The sequence below is a fragment of the Rhagoletis pomonella genome, unplaced genomic scaffold (genome assembly GCF_013731165.1).
Source record: "Rhagoletis pomonella isolate Grant_MI unplaced genomic scaffold, Rhpom_1.0 Rhpom_scaffold_00002, whole genome shotgun sequence".
Taxonomy (NCBI): Eukaryota; Metazoa; Arthropoda; class Insecta; order Diptera; family Tephritidae; genus Rhagoletis; species Rhagoletis pomonella.
The window spans coordinates 105982063-105999348 of NW_023458556.1; the positions used below are offsets into that span (position 1 = coordinate 105982063).

General features: G+C 36.2%; 2 protein-coding genes across 3 annotated transcripts in view; one reads left to right on the plus strand and one right to left on the minus strand.

Annotated features, from left to right (window-relative positions):
• LOC118734297 (zinc finger CCCH domain-containing protein 18) overlaps positions 1 to 17286 on the plus strand; it is a 214910-nt gene that overhangs the window by 174947 nt on the left and 22677 nt on the right. The gene's annotated exons all lie outside the window — the stretch shown is intronic.
• Positions 7535 to 8460, minus strand: LOC118734299. Its single transcript, XM_036464015.1, has 3 exons — positions 8129 to 8460; positions 7877 to 8069; positions 7535 to 7784 (listed from the first exon to the last, which is right to left on the minus strand). The coding sequence occupies exons 1-3, from the start codon at positions 8149 to 8151 to the stop codon at positions 7686 to 7688; spliced, it is 315 nt and encodes a 104-aa protein (XP_036319908.1). The 5' UTR covers positions 8152 to 8460; the 3' UTR covers positions 7535 to 7685.

The window sequence follows — 17286 nt, forward strand, 5'->3', positions numbered from 1 at the left end:
CAGTGACGACGAAAATCTCTGGATACCAAGCTTCATAACAATATAGTCATTTTTTTTTTAAATCGTCCGTCATTTTGAATTTTGGAAATTTGATTTAATATTCGAAATCAGTGACCACGAAAATCCCTTAACAGTAAACTTCATTGAAATCTGTCAAATACATATGGAGTAAACATTTTTGTCGTCCTAAATTGTTGTGAGCCGCCTAGTACAGTACACTCTGTGGGACCCGAGAATAAAATTTCTTACGATTGTAAAAATTAGCAAACAAAGGTTTTGCTTTGTATAAAAAATCTGTTTAAAAATTACTTTTTATTAAAGAAAAAAATACATTACCTTGTTTATTTATTTATTTATTTGTCTACAGAAATCTTCCTTACAGACTATTCAAATGAATTGACACTTTTAAATTGCATCAAATAGGACTTAGTTAAATAAACAAAAAAGATCAAGCTTAAATTGTATATATTTAGCCATTGCATAATCGAGCACATCGTACGAGAGGTTCATTAAATGTATAATTAATCTTATTGTTTTACTGAGTAAATAAGCGATTAGTCCTTAAATTATGAGGAGAAAAGTGACTGAAACAGATGATGTTATATACAAAAATTAATGAGAAATACGTCCTTCTGTCGTATAGGAATTGCAGCCCAAGTAGTTTGCGGCGGCCTATATAATGAGTATGGCCAGTCGATCTTATAGAATACCATTTTTGTAAAAACCTTTTGAACTTTTTCAATTTTATTTGCGTGAACCTCATAGTAAGGATTCCATACTAGGGAGCAGTATTCAGGCCGAGATCTGACTAAGGCAACGTAAAACGACTTCACAGTTTGAGGGTCTTTAAAATCAGAGGAATTTCTTCTGATGAAACCAATCATTGCAAATGCTTTAGACACAATGTAGTCAATATGTCGTGGGAATGAAAGCTTGGTGTCGAAAATAACGCCAAGATCTTTTATCTCGTAGCTACGGCTTATAATACAATTGTTCCAATAATAATAATAATATCCCTACGGTTTTTACCCTCCATTCCCGCCCATCCGCACGAGGGGCGCAGTCCGCATGACGTACGGAACCAGTATTTTAAATTTTTGCGCCGAGTCACGATAGGCAGGAGTTTGTTAAGTGTCGAGATCTAAAACTGTTCAGCTACAGAACTAAATTCATCAGCCGATTTTATGTCTTTATTTTAATGATTCATCTATTGAGAGAGGACAGTATCGATTTCTTAATGCTGAAAAGCGGATCTGATATATCAAATGTGCTGGAATGAGAGTTAAAATCCTAGCATAAGCAACGGAGTGGGTCGTGCAATTCATAATTAGTTTTACAAGCTTTCAGAAATAGGGGGCAAAAGTGTCTTGATACCCGGGAGGGAACATTAAGGCTAACTTCGCCAAGAAGAAGCGGACTTGAAATTGAACCTGTTAGTAATTTAACTATAAAAATTGTACCAAGTATTTGCCTGCGGCTGGAAAGTGTAGGAAGATTAATAAGTTTTAATCGGCTCGTATAAGGTGGAAGGTTATATTGAGAATCCCAACGGAAATTTCTTAAAGCAAAAAGTAGGAATTGTTTTTGAATTGATTCTATCTTGTCTGAGTAAATGTGATAGCTTGGATTCCAAACCACCGAACCGTATTCCAGAATTGGCCTAACTAATGTTGTAAACAGGGTTTTAGTGATATAAGGGTCACAAAACTCTTTTGACCATCGTTTCACAAAAGCAAGTACACCTTTAGCCTTGTTGACTGTCACATTAATATGAAGATTAAAATTAAGCTTAGGATCCATTGTGATCCCAAGGTCCACAAAATTGTATACCTGGTCCAGGTTATGGTTACCTATTGTATAAGAAGCGGGATGAACAGGTCTTCGCGAGAAGCTCATTACCAGGGACCTAAAACCTATAAAAAAGGCAAAATAAAGTAACGAAATAGTCTGGAAAAGGCAAAATAAAATAGCGAAAAAGGCAGGAAAAGGCACTAGGTATTGCAAAAAAGGCAAAAAAAGGCAAAACAAAATAGCGAAAAAGGCAGGAAAAGGCAAAAAAATGGTATTGCCAAAAAAAGCAAAATAAGGCACTAAAAAAAGACAGAAAATACGAAAATATATTTATTTTAGAAATTTTTATTTTACAAGTAAAAAGAGAAAAACTATGAACTAGTTTCATTATATGAAAAATTTGTACTTTGACTCTTTGACTATTTTATCCTTTCGAGTTTCTAAGTAACATTGAACCACAAGATGCATTTTGAAGTTTTCTGGCAGCATTTTCATTCCATTTTCGCGAATGTACTAAATGTGCGCTCGACGTAAGTTGATACAAGCGGAGCGCAATTTAAATATGGAACGTTTGAAACGTTCATATTATCAGGAATAAGGGCGTTTTCCTCGCCCTTTACAATTTTATACACACCCCGTATTGTCTTCAAGCCTACGTTAGCTGAGAAAACGGCTTTGAATTTTTCCAACACCAATTTGGCAAGAGGTCCCTGCGCTTCTATAAGCCGCACGGGCATGTGTATATTTTTTAATCTTAAAAAAAAAATTTTTAAATGCTATAATCACTGTTTTAATGGTAGAAAAGGCAAAAAAAGGCAAATATCTTAAAAAAGGCAAAAAAAGGCAAATATCTTAAAAAAGGCAAAAAAAGGCAACATCAAATGTGTATACATGGAATCAGGGAAAGCTAAATCGTGGTCATTCTTAATCGAATATACTCTATCTCTTTAGCAGAAAAAAAGGCAATTTCCATAAAATCCGTTCCCTGCTCATTAATTTACATTTCTTTAGATTTAGAGGCATAAGATTTACTTGACACCAGTAAGCCATGCTGTCTAAGTCTGATTGTAGCAAAGACTTTTCTTTAATTGAAACGTACGATTTATAAAGCTTTACATCATCTGCATACATTGAAATTTTGGAAAATTGTATATTTGTAGAAATATCGTTTATAAAAGCAAGAACAGAACCGGGCCTAGGTGGCTACCTTGAGGGACTCCTGAAGTAACATCAATGACGTCAGAGATAGTATTTTTAAACATTACCCTTTGTGATCTATCATAGAGGTATGAAGAGATCCAACGTAGAAAATTAGGTGGAAGACCAAGAAGATCAAGTTTGTAGATGAGCAACGAGTGGCACACTTTGTCAAATGCTTTACTGAAGTCAGTATATATAACATGAACAGTTTTGCTTTCACTAAATGCTTTTGAGATATAGGATGTTAATTCAAGTAAATTTGTAGAAGTTGATTTGCCCTTGCAAAATCCATGTTGACTATATGAAATGCTAGAAGAGATAGAATGCGCCAACTGATTTGTTATAATTGCTTCAAATAATTTAGGAATTGCAGAAAGCTTAGCTATTCCCCGGTAGTTCTCCACTGAAGATCTGCTACCGCTTTTATGTAACGGGGTTATGAACGATTCCTTCCATATAGTTGGAAAAACGCCCTCTTTAAGAGATAAATTAAATATCGCTGTTAACGGCTCATAAAGATAATCAGAACAATTTATAAGAATACAAGTAGGGATCTGGTCAGGACCATAACTGAAGGACTGCCTTAAGGATTTCAGATAAACTACTACATCATCGGGAGATATTACTGGGGTATTTATTGAGTTCATTGGACATAGTTTAAAAGGATAGTCAATGTTTCAAATAATTTATGTAAAGTAAAGTTAAAAAATTGTAACCATAATCAATGTAAATTGACTTTCTAGTGTAAGTTACAATGAAAAATTTTTCATTCAGAAAAAGATTATTTATAGAGCACCATTGTTCAAATGCATGCAGATCGGATTGCAACTTTTCGCTATCTGATAAGCTGCGCACCTCTAGCAGAAGTTTTACGTCGTCTGCAAACATCAGACAATTGGCAAACTTGAAATGATTCGGCAAGTCGTTAATAAAAAGAATGAATAGCAGTGGACCACAGTGAGTTCCTTGAGGTATGCCAGACCATGCCTCGACGAAAGTCTTTGATACAGAAGTGCCCATTTTTACGAATAGTTTTCTACCCTTCAGGAAACTAGCGAAGAAATCCAGGAGTTTACCACTTACTCCATAACGCTCCAGCTTATACAACACGACCTTATCGGAGGCCTATGAAAAGTCAGTGTAAATTACATCTAACTGAGCATAGTTTTTAAAAGCATTTATTATTTGGTTAGTAGCTAAGAGGAGGTTAGAGCAGGAACGCCCGGGGACGAAACCATGTTGGCATCTGTATATAACGTTGTCTACATGATTAAAGAGTTTTCTTTGGACTATGTTATCGAATAATTTTGCTATGGCACTCTGTTTCACTGTAGGTCTATAGTTACAGACATCGTTCCGATCACCTGTGTTGTAGATGAGTTCAATAGAGCATAGTTTCCATGAGTCCATAAATACACCATGATTTATACATTTTTTGAACAGCAAGGACAAGAGTGGAGCCATAATATCAGCACATGTTTTTAAGCAATGAGAGGAAAATCCCTCACTATCAGTTTCAAAGCTAGATTTTAAATTAGAGATCGCTTGTCATACTTTTCGTGCACAGGAACCCCCAGTCAGTTTCTTTAAGGACATTCTTAATTGCAACGTAATTTGCTTTATTGTAATTAAACTCAGGCGCACGAATGCTCGATATGCTGTTGAAGTTATAAAACTGAAAATTAACAACTATGGCTTTGTGGTGTAACGTATTTTTTGAAATTGGAGTGGCACATTCTTCGCAGGCAATTTTTAAGTTATTAGAAGCGAATATTAAATCCAAGGTTCTGCCATTTATATTTAAAATGGAGTTACATTGTTTAAGACCATGGGATAATACTGAACTAAAGGGTGATCACACCAAAACTGCGACACTTAGAAATTACTACCAGAAACAAACTAGAAGGCTTTGAAATTATTTTTTTTTGTATTATATAACTTGGAAGTTTAGATGTTATGAAAATGTTAAAATATTAGTTATTATTTGCTCCATATGCAAGTGATCGGTATTTTCATCGCACACGCGCCATCATGTTCTGCACGACTGCATCATCGACATTACGCGATGCGCACAACTACTTTGTTTTGCACTCTTCAATAATTTTCACTCTTTCACCTGTTTTCTTCAAGATTCCTTTGACAATTGACCAATATTCCCCAATAGGACGTGGCTCTGGGCTATTGGGTGGATTGCAGTCGAGAGGTACAAAATTGATGTTATTTGCATTATACCACGGCAATGTGTCCTTGGCATAGTGGCAGGCTGCCATGCCCGCCTAGAACGATGTCCTACTCCTTATCTGTTGATAAATGACGGAAGACGCCTTTTGAGGCACTCATCCCTATAAACTTGATCATTCATTGTCCCGGATGGGAGAAAGGGCTGCTCTTACGGCCGCAGGAACAAATAGCTTTCCAAACCATGTGGTTTTTGGAAATTTGGACTTCATTTTCAGCTTACAACTTTCAGGGGCATCTTGACGACTTGCAGCAGTATAAAAATCTTGACCTGCAATATATTTTGAATTTTTATAGCAGTAGGTTTCGTAGTCCATAACAATGCAGTTGTATTTTTTAATTTAGAATTTATACAACTTCCGAATGCGCGATTTCGCTGTAACATTCTACTTTGCGCCTCGGTCTGGCGCTGTTTGAGCTGTAGAACATCTCAATGAAGCTTTCCGCTTTACCTTTTGTACGAAAAACTGCGATCTCCGTGCGGATTTTGCAACATAACGCGACAAAATCTTCGGATCTCGCGAAAACGCACTGAGGACCTTCCGAGCACTGTTTTTATCACTTTGACATGCTAACCCCCGCTCCCTGGTTTTCTCGTAACTGCCAGGCCTTATTTGTATCGATTAAAACCCTGCAAACTGTCGAATAGTGCAATCTTTAATTTTTTAGCAATTTTACGTGTACTTAAGGCCGGATCATTTATAAACTCGTGCAAAATGGTTTGTCTCGTTTCTAACTCGGTTGCCATTTTTAACTCAACTAGGAATCAAATTCAAATGAAATTTCTTCTACGTCCAACTAAGGTCATGGTCAGCTTATGGTATTTGAATTTCAAAATATTGAATTCGTTTTGGGTAAGTTATAAGCTTCCCAAAGTGTCGCAGTTTTGGTGTGTTCACCCTTTAATAACAAGGATATCCACATCTGATTTGATGTTAAAGGCAGTCGATTTTTTTCATGGTCTAAGCATGATATGTTGCTTAAGTTAAAGTCCCCTATATATATTATTTCATTAAACTTGACAGAATTCGTTATATAACTTAGGATATTTAGATGTTTCTGATAAAGTGCTACACCATTATGATCAGGCATATATGTATGAAAGTGAAAATATAATAGACTTATTATTTGCAAATTTTACATTAACACAGACTTGATAAAGTCTGCCTCCAACACAATCCAGCTCAACAGATTTACTGCACAAGTCTGATCTAATCGCGAGTAAGACTCCACCGCCTTTATGAAGCTCTCGTCATTCCGGTTTACATTATAGTAGCTATCGAAGAATTCAGTGGAAATAAAAATTTTCATTCAGCCATGTCTCAGTAATAGCAACGATATCTTATTCGTGTAGTGACACTTCGCGATAGAACTGAGCAGATTTAGTGCGCATTCCACTCACATTTTGATAATATAGCGAATATTCAACACATGGTACATTTACAAGAGATTTAGAACGTGGCACGGCTCTTATGCGGCTGCATCTACGTTCCCCGCTTGGCGAAAAAACTTTAATGGACGAATCGTTACGTTAGATGGCCAGATTTCTAGGTTTAAGAATTTGTCATAATGCGCCGAGGAAATCCCTAATTTGAAATTAACGTGCTTTAATGTTTTAACATCCACATTTTTTTTTATGAGCATATGACAAGATATTAGTTTTGAGTCGATAGCTGTATGCTTAGACACGTAAGCGATGATCTCTTCTGTGGTGAAAGAAGGCTTAAATGATGAGAGGTGCAACCACTGTACTTTATCTGCAACGTCTAATTCAGCACTCGGATTGGAGCCAACGATTAGATGTGAATTCATCTTAAGCTTTTCTGAAGCGCAAGCAGCATGAGCAGAAGCACCGACAATATGCGGCGGATCACCAGTGGTATCTCCTACTGCAGAGACAAATGAACGAACCATGCTGGCATATGATGTAGGTTAGAATTAGAGACAGCAGCATTTGAAACAACATCAGCATTTGAAGCAGCAGCAGCATCAGTCGACGTCGCTGCACACAAATCAGCGACGGCTTTACATTGCTCGACTGGCGGAGCTGATGAAACATACTCCGAGTGATCGGCAGAGTCGCTCTTTCCAGCAACAGCCGAACGGGACTGCATTTGCTTGAGTAATGCAGCAACAGAGGCGGCTGGCGTATTGGCAGTGGATGTGGGAGAGCTAATTATTTCTTTTGGTTGGCTTTTTATGCTCCGCATTTGCAAGAATTACATTTAGGCGAAGTTCTTTCACTTCTTCACTTCAGAGACGACTTCGTCGGCTAGCAGACTGTGCTAGCACACCGCGATGACAATTGATATAAAAATTACCATTGCAGCTTTTTGGTATTCGCAGCAAAATTCAAAAGCTCGAATTATGCCAATTGTCATTTTTATTGTCATGACTTTTTGGGCAGGTGACAAGGCAAAAACATATGTTTGTGTTGATATAAAGAGTGCGACGATTTAATAAATTTCCGTCCGTGGTCCCCCACCTGTTCCAATTACATCCTCATGCACTTTTCGTGCTCTGCAGCGTAGCTGATTTTTCCACGCCGCTAATGTCTGCGAAATAATGTGTATATGCAAATGTATTCATGCATAAATGAAAGATATAAATACATACATATGTATGTATGGAAATATACAAAACATACATCTTTCCACTTTGCTACGGAGCGGGTGGGACCACGCATGGCGTTTAGGCTGTCAGCCATCTCCGTCCAGAGCGACTGCATCAGTTTTGGGGAGCACGGATTATTTTTTCCTTTTTGCAGCTCCGGATGCTCCCTACAAAACTGCACATAAAATTGCAGCTGCTCCTGCGTCGTCCGCTCATATTTTGGACGTCTAAAATGTTTATAAATGTTATAAATATACGAATTTATTTATTTCACACAAATACTCACTTTTCTGGTGTTTCACCGCTCATATTTTTTGCAAATAATAGCGTTGACCAGCTGTTTCTACAACAATGAACTTTTCACCATGCATGGTAAGTTGACAAAAGCTTTTCGCTTGTCATTTTTTGTTAGGAATGCCAACGTGCAACGACAATGACAAAATCACGACAATGAAGGATGATCAATTGTCATTCTATTGCAAAACCGGAATAGGGCTGTTAATTTCTTTTAAAACCGACGGAAGGTCTGTTTGTTGGTTGCTCTCTGTTGTTATTCCGCTTTCATGTTGGATAGGCGTTTGTTTAATTAGTGGCTGTTGTTGCTGTTAGACATTAGCACTTTTGCCGATCAGAGCTGCTGAGTTGGTGATGGCGAGATATCTGATTCGCCGTTCTCAACACGGTTAACGACGGGTGGAGGGGTACGAATAGATTTTCGGCGGGCATCTGCGTACTTTTGGCAAAAGTACTTTTTGTCAGAGATAGCCAAAAACTCTGCATCAGCGCGCAAAACACCAACACAAACCAGATTAAATAATTCCTTGCATTTACCGCACTGGATTTTGGCTTGCGAACGATCTACTTTTTTCCGCAAACACAAGGCATTTTAAGTAATTTACCACGAAATGTATGACTATATTTATTTGTAAGAGTCACTGTCTCAACACGTTGCCTAAACAGATTAGTTTATGATTATGTATGGCTTTAATGTCACAGCAAAATATCACAAAGGAATGGAGCTGAGCAAAACACGTCCGCTCGCGATAGCGGCTAGAAACACGTCACTGAGATATTAGATGTGTGATAACTTTCTTGTTGTTGTAGTATATAAAAAAGAAGTAGTTGTGGTATTGAAAAAAATTTACTACTGCGGAAAAAATCGTTCAACCCTAATTCAACTGTAATAAAGGCTTTCGATCAAAAAGCGTGTTTTCTGAGTTACGCTTTTTTGGAAAAATAGAGGAGATCATACTCCTATTCAGTGGCCCAAATTAGGTAAAAATACTCCTTTAAAAATGAATTTCAATGTGAATAAATCATGAACATTTTGTACAAAATTCCTTAGGTGCCGAACGCCACCGCCACCGCCGCCGCGCCGATATTTTCGTAACTAGGTGGCGGCACGTGAGTAATGACAAAAAAGGCGGCGTATGCCTCTAGTCTTATGTATAATTAATTTAGAAGAAACAAAATCAAAATAATACATATGTACAGTGTCGCGACGAATAACTGTTACACAGTTTTTTTGAAAAAAAGGAAGGATCGTTTTTAGATTTTGCGAAGTAAGTATTTAATTGTTAATTTTGTAGGTACATATTTTACTTTAATTTTATCAATTCGTTTTAAAATTGTAATTCTTATTTGCGTTTGGCAGCAGCATAAACTTTGGGAGATAAGTACATATGGCACGAAAGTCCTTTTCAGGAGAATTTTTTCTGAGAATTTGTATAAAAAAAATAAAAAAATAAATGAAATTAGCTTATGGTTACAGAAGATATAAATTAAAGATTTGCGTACCGCTTGCGCTTTTCTCTCAAAGCGTTCACCGCTGTTCCAATCCAAATAGAGGTTAAAACTTAAAAACTAATTAATAAAATTAAAGTAAAATCTGTAGAAAATTTATAATAAAATACTTTCTTCGCAAAATCTATAAAGGACCTTTTTATTAAAAAAAAAAAAAAAAAAAAAAAAAAAACTGCGTAGCAGTTATTCGTCGCCACGCTGTACATAGTTCATTGGACAAGTGATAGGAAACTATTCCCCTTATCCTCCATCCGACTATACCCCTGGATTAAAGTGGCAGTCCTGCGCCTGTTAAAAATCAGGGTCGTTCTGGTTACGTAGACCCGAATATCGTGGTAACGAATCTTTCTCTGTTACCTCATGGCTCTGGCTTCTGTGCCCATTATATATTTGTTCGCTCTTTCTTCTATCCTAAAAGTAACTTTAGTTTTTAGCCTACCTTTTTTACTTGGATTTATGAGACAAATAGTTGCTAGTTTCGTAACTAGTCATATTATAATGTCATGAATTTTAAAGTGTGTACTACCACTCCACAGAACCTGGGTTTCATCCCTGGACCAAGCAACATTTAAATTAGAAAAGTTTTTTCTGGCAGCGGTCGCCTAGGCAATGTCAAACCTCCGACAGTATTTCCGCAATGAGAAGGCTTCTTATTAAAACCATTCGCCGTTTGGAATCGTAATCAAATTTTATGACCCTCCATTTCTGTTATCAGGTCGTGTTATCTGTCAGGTCGCATGCCATAAATTGGAGGAGAAGCTCAGCCAAATACTTAGCAAAAGTGTGAGCCCCAAAATATTATTACTATTGGCCCCTTTTATGAGTTGCATTCGATTTTCGATCTTCGTTGGTTATGAAGATCGAATATCGAATGTGAAATTCGTATTATGAGCTATACAACCACAACCGTGTCGAAATTTTCCTTAAGTATCCAACTTTCTGTTAGAATTTTGCTTTCGATTGTGTAGCGAAGTGTTAGAAAATTGTGAAAAATGTATGATTTTGCATTTGTTTCCTTACTTTTTGGCGGCTAGACACTAATTTTAAACAATTTTTATTGATTTCATGCAGTTCTAAAGTCGTGAATACTAAACACAAGCTCGAAAAGCTGGTTTTACTAGTAAAAGCAACTCCCAATACTCTGAGATCAAAATTCGTAGAGCTGTTGCTTGAGCTGCTGATAGTTTTAAAATATTTTAAAAAGATTTGGCTCACAAGTTGTGAACGGACTTCTACCACATTGTGGTAGATCTGCCACTTTTGTGAGCATCTACCACACAAGGTCTGAAATCTACCACATATTCGCGTTTTTGAGTAGTTTTAGTTTTGCTCGAGATAATTTTCTTAATTTTAAGAGCAAAAATTGTCCAACACTATACACTAACAACAGGCAGAATGGGAGAATAAAATAAACCGTAAAATAGTAAATTTTCTCAATATTCAATTTTTCGACAGGAAACGTGGTTTTATTGTGTTATATTGCAAAATATATGATTTATAAAAAAGAAATGTTAAAAAAACGGCGATTTTTGTGAAAGTAGCAAATTGCAGTGCATCTAAAGTTTCTAAAGCGCTGTTTACTTTTACTTGAGAATTGTCAAAATCGGCAAAGCCCAAGTAACGGTTTCTGGAACGTGCCACTTTTGTTCGCTACATCGTGATGTGATAACAAGAAAATCTGGCAGCACTCCGTAAGGTTGCAGAAATCTTTCAAAGTATATTCGAAAAATATCTTTTAATAAATATTTTTTAATAAATCTGTAGACGAATTTCTTAAATATGTATATTGTATGTCAAAACAGTATATTCGAAAGACTACACTAATAATTCATTTTTGTATCTAGTCAACCGTCGCCGCGAGTAGACGTGTTCTCAGTGTGTGTGGGGTGCACGCATCGAAACCATTTCGTTTACATCAGTGGTGTCCAACAGAACTTGGACTTGAAACTATCGCTATAATACGCGGGCACCGCTTGCTTAACTTCAATCTTAACTGCGTTAACTCGTTTCACTCTTCTTAAATTCAATGTATATATTCTACTAACTGATCCTTTTAAAATATTTATTTATTATTAAAGTTTGTACAGTTAAGTTAAATTAATAACAGTGCATAATATTTTAATGAAGAACATTCATTTTATTGTAAACATATGGGAATGTGCTGCAATTCGTACGATTTGAGATCGATGCAAAACCTTCGGAGATTGATTAACAAAACGGCAAAATTTGGCACAGAATCGATAGATATGACGTAAGTTATGTGTTTCTTGCCGTTTTCATTTGAAATATTTATTACTTTCCCTAAAAATAATCAAAAATAGTTTGCAAATTACACCGATTTCAAATCATACGACTCGCAGCACATGCCCAATAAACTTAATATGATGCTTCAAGCTGCATATTTTCAGATAACTTCTTAAAATCTGGTTTATATTGCACAGTTGTGCAGGCTAAAATCATGTTATTTTTATACATCGATTTCGAGATTGCAAAGTTGTATTGAAATCATTTAGTTTTGCAGTCACATCAGTCTGTCATCAAAGCTACAAATATTGAGAGCACTTTACCTTGACTGCCATCTTACTTCAGAGTGGTAGAATATGTGACCGAATTCACTCTAAAATTCATCGAAAAATTCATTTGAATTGCCGATGCTTTAACGGTCATCCGCGAATCAAGTTCACAATACGAATGATCGTGCTCATAACATTGTCAAGGTTGAGTGTTATTGCAATCAGATTTTCCTTCTTTTTCACTGCGTTATATATATATATATGCCGGCTGCTGTGGTGTAGTGGTAAGCAGTGCGCGCCTCCACTCCGCAACGCCTGGGTTCAAGCCCTGGTCAAAGCATCATCGCAAAGAAAAAAAGGTTTTTTCTTAAACATCGGTCGACTCATCCATTTGTAAGGAAACCTAGTCACATTTCTTGAAATCGCTTTTTATTTGGCCATGAATATCGTTTGGTAGGTCATCAGATAACGACACCTTTTTATTGCTGAGATTACGCTGTTTTTGTTTTGAAAATCCTGAAACAGATTCTGTCATGTCTAGCATAGAAAGATAAGAAGTGAATGAGTTCGTGAAAATTCAAAAAAAAAAAGCTTACCTATGTACCAAAAAAGCTTCCAATTGTTAAACTTTTTAATTCAATACAAAATATTCTGTTCATCTTCTTGTTTGCGGGCGCTTAAAATTTAGGTCGCGAGCTACCAGGCGCCCGCGAGCTGCCGGTTGGACACTACTGGTTTACATTAAACTTAAATTTAAAAGTCATATTCTATAAGTTTTATTATAAACTGTGTAATTTGCGCACAAAAAGTTGACCGTGCTGACAGTGGCAAAGTCACTTGTACTGACTGCAAGCACATATTTCATTGTGCGTGTGTCAAACTAAAACAATCCGACGTCGAGTATATGAAAGGTAGCAATGTAAAGTATCGATGCGATAAATGCCGAAAGTCTATGCTTCTACAGCCGGTGCCGGCTTCAGATGTTCACTCTTCATCTGCTACACCTGTAAATTTTCAGCCACCCACTAGCATTTCTCCGCGGGAAGGTGATTTGATTTCGCAAGGTATGAAGCCGTCAACGCTACAAAACCAGCAACGAAACCAACAGCAAGCAACGCAAAGGTATACCTGATGGACAAGGGAAGTCACTACATAGGCAGCAACACGCAAAAACGGCTAGCGCAAATAACACAAATCATCAAAACAACGACCCGTACTTTCGAAATACTGCATCAAAGCATGAAAACAAAGTTACGGGTCAACCACCTACTGAGCAAACAAATGCGAATAATGTGAATAAAAGCTTAAACAGACAGCAATGTTGATCCGGATTAACTGGGACTTAACCCGGACCAACTGCAGTTAATTCCAGAGTTGATCCGGATCAACGCTGCCTTCTGTTTAAGCTCTAAAAGAAATAACTCTTCAGCTCCTTTATGAAGAGATTCTAAGTCTGAAACGGATTAACACCGATATGCTTAAATCAATGAGCGTGCAATCTGAAGAGAACAAGAGAGAGTAATAAAGCTGGAGAGTAAAATACATTGGAGAGAGCAAAAAGAACATGAGAACGTGATCGAAATAACTGGCGTACCACAGCAAAACAGTAGCAATGCTGAAGCTTGCATGCAGAAAATAATCGTTGACGCTCTGGGAGTCTCGATATCGCCTTCTCAAGTTGACGAATGTGTTATAAAAATCATAAAACCGAAAACTGCCTCGTTACCTGCTCGTAATATTATATGCGTGCATTTTAGGTCTAATGAGATTAAGAAAAGTGTTATGGCCGCCAGGAAAATCAAAGCACACAAGTTGACCCCTCAATTATTTGATGACTCTTCTAGTAATAGAATTTATATAAACGATTCTCCTACGAGGTATAATCGAGCTTTGTTTACGGCTGCGTACAAAATTAAAAAAGAAAAACGCTATGGCTAGGTAAAACTACTTTTTTCATGAAAAAAGCTGACAATGCGCTTATCATTATCAGGACATTCGAAGACTTAAATTTGATAAAAGACTAGTTACAAGTAGTAAACTAGTCTGAGCATTTTGTCTCTATATATAAGACCATAACAAATGTTTTCCGATGTTCTAATTAATGATAACCCAATCATCACAAGCAATAATGTAATACTTAATTCTCACTCAGCAAGTTTAAAAAATTTCTTAGTTATTCACCAAAACATATGTAGTCTAGGCAAAATTTTTGTGTATTTGTATGTAATCTTGCAGCTTTAAATATTTAACCAGTTATAATTTTTGTGTCTGAAGTCTGGATTTTCTCATATGAGAAAAATTATTATAAAATACCAAGGTATAACTTTTTTGCTAACACTAATGATAGCTACAGTGCAGGGGGTGTTGGAGTTTTTGTGCGTGACGTATATGAATGTACGTCGTTCAATTTTAACTTCAAGAGTGCAGGCATGCTAAAGCTTTCTTGTAATATAAGAGGTGAACAATTTACATTTGTATGTGTATACAGACTACATTCAATGCCGGCTTCTGATTTTGTTGAAGAATACTAGGTTTTCTATGCAATGAAAATGCGGCCAATTTGCTTATTGTTGGCGATTTTAATTTAGATATAATACATCGTTGCGCCGCAACAGATGACTATTTAGCATTGATGGCTGATAACGGCTTCACATCGTATTTAAATGAACCAACTCGTACAAGTTCAGGCACCTGTATTGACCATGTTGTTTGTCGTTTTAAAACTATCCCACATAGCTATTGCAACAGTTTGAGTTTGGATTTGCAAGTTACCGATCATACGATGACAGGTATTCAGATCAAAGATTTTGATACGATTATAAGCAAAACAAAAAATATTAGGAAATCATATACTAAAATTAATTTGAAGTTACTGAATGACAAGTTACGCTACGAGAATTGGTTGCATTTTTACGCAGAAAACGACGTTTCGTTGTCCTATGCTTTATTTCTGTAAACCTTGAAAGTCTCATATTGGAGCTTCTAGCTTTAATACGTTACATCGAAAGCAGAACATGAGACTTAAACCTTGGATAGATCAAGATCTCTTAAAGAAAATAAAACTAAAAAATAAATTAAGCAAAAAGTGCACCGAGCGTCCAAATAATAGAAAACTTCGTTCTCGATACATCAAACTTAGTAACAAAACTAATAAAGCAATTCGATTGAGGCGAGATAGCTTTTTCGAAATGAGTTTAAATCCTCATTCGGAAATGCAAGAAGAGAGTTGGAGGTTGTCAATCGGGCTCTTAATCGAGCACCGGCAGAGCGTGTCGAGTCAATTACCCTGTGGTCAGAAGGTCATTCGATCTCAGATCCTATAGGAGTAGCCAATGAATTCAATAAGCCCTTCACCTCTATTGGGAAAACTGAATGTACTGACTGCAACTGTCAGTTTGCTTTAGAACTGCCCTCAAACCCTGATACTCAGAAAAGTTTCTTTTTTAAGTCAATTTCAAGCTTAGAAATAGCTAACATAATCAAGCTTTTAAATAACTCTGGCTCTTGCGGTGATGACGCTATTTCCAATAAGATACTAAAAAGCATATCCTTTAATATAGTTGATATACTTAAATACTTATTCAATGCTAGTGTTACACAGGGTGTTTTTCCAGAAGATTTGAAGTGCGCTATTGTAATTCCAATTTTCAAAAGAGGCGATAAGATCGATTCAAATAATTACAGGCCTAGATCTTTGCTCTCGACAATATCAAAAGTATTTGAAAAAGTTATTAAAAATAGAATTGTAGACTGTCTTGATAGGTCGAAATTCTTTAGCCCAATGAAGTTTGGCTTTCGTTCGGGACTTTCTACGGAAGATGCTCTACTAGATTTTTGCTCGTACATCTACCAGGGCTTGGCCCTTTTTGTTGACATTACAAAAGCTTTTGATATGGTAGATAGAGATATACTTTTAAATAAGCTATTTAGCGCTGGTTTCAGAGGGTTTATGCATAATTGGTTTAAATCCTATCTCTCGAATAGAGTACAAAAAGTCAAAGTGGCAAATAGCTATAGTAGTTTAGAGCCTGTTCTTCTGGGCGTGCCCCAAGGTTCAGTTCTTGGTCCAATACTATTTTTGATTTATATCAATTAAATTTTGTCTTTGCCATTGAAAGGCAAAGTAACTGCTTTTGCTGATGACCTTGCCATTGCTTATTGTACTCGAGCTACTTTGAAGCAATATGTGACATTAATCACGACATATATCTACTGAGAATCTGGTTTGCATTGCATAAACTGTCTGTAAGTAGTAAAACTAAGCTTATGTACTTTAGCCTCGTTACCAAAGAATCCCCACACTGATATTTTCATTCATTTCATTCTTCAGATTGTCTGCGTTTTAATTTTGCATAATCCTGAGTGCTCTCTGAATGAGTCAAAACAGTCTTTCGCTTGCACCGCCAACTGCGACGATACTTGTTTCCAGCTTGAAAATGTTGAAAAGTTAAAATACCTAGGAGTAGTAATCAGGGACCGCAAATAACGATTACTTTTGAAATTTTCTACGCAAAAAATCACACTGAAAGAGAAATGCTGCGTGCATAAGGAGTACACCAATATATTTCTTACTACTCGGAATACCTTCAGCGGCACTGATTTTTATTTTTTAATTTTTACTTATAAAAATCAAGTTTAATCATTATAATTATAATAATAATCGTTATGTTTTGAGTTTTATTTTTTGCTCGGAAAATAATAGTTACGTTTTAAGTTGTATTTTTTGTTCGGAAAATAATGGTTACGTTTTAAGTTTTAGTTTTTGATCGGAAAATAATCGTTACGTTTTGAGTTTCATTTCTTGCTCGGAAAATAATCATTACGTTTTAAGTTTTATTTTTTGCTCGGAAAATAATCGTTATTTCTTGAGTTTTATTTTTTGCTCAGAAAATAAAACCCAATTTTTACGTATGCGTATGCGCGTATGGACAAAGTTAAAGATAAATAAAAAAACAAGGATAAAGGAAGATGAAGATGAAGATGAAGATGAAGATGAAGATGAAGATGAAGATGAAGATGAAGATGATGAAGATGAAGACGAAGATGTAGATGAAGATGAAGATGAAGATGAAGATGAAGGTGAAGATGAAGATGAAGATGAAGATGAAGATGAAGATGAAGATGAAGA

Coding starts and splice junctions, on each gene's coding strand:
- LOC118734299 (XM_036464015.1), bottom strand. CDS start 8,151: ATGAGCGGTGAAACACCAGAAAA. Junction 8,070..8,128: donor AGCGGTGAAACACCAGAAAA/GTGAGTATTTGT, acceptor TAAACATTTTAG/ACGTCCAAAATATGAGCGGA. Junction 7,785..7,876: donor CCGTAGCAAAGTGGAAAGAT/GTATGTTTTGTA, acceptor ATTATTTCGCAG/ACATTAGCGGCGTGGAAAAA.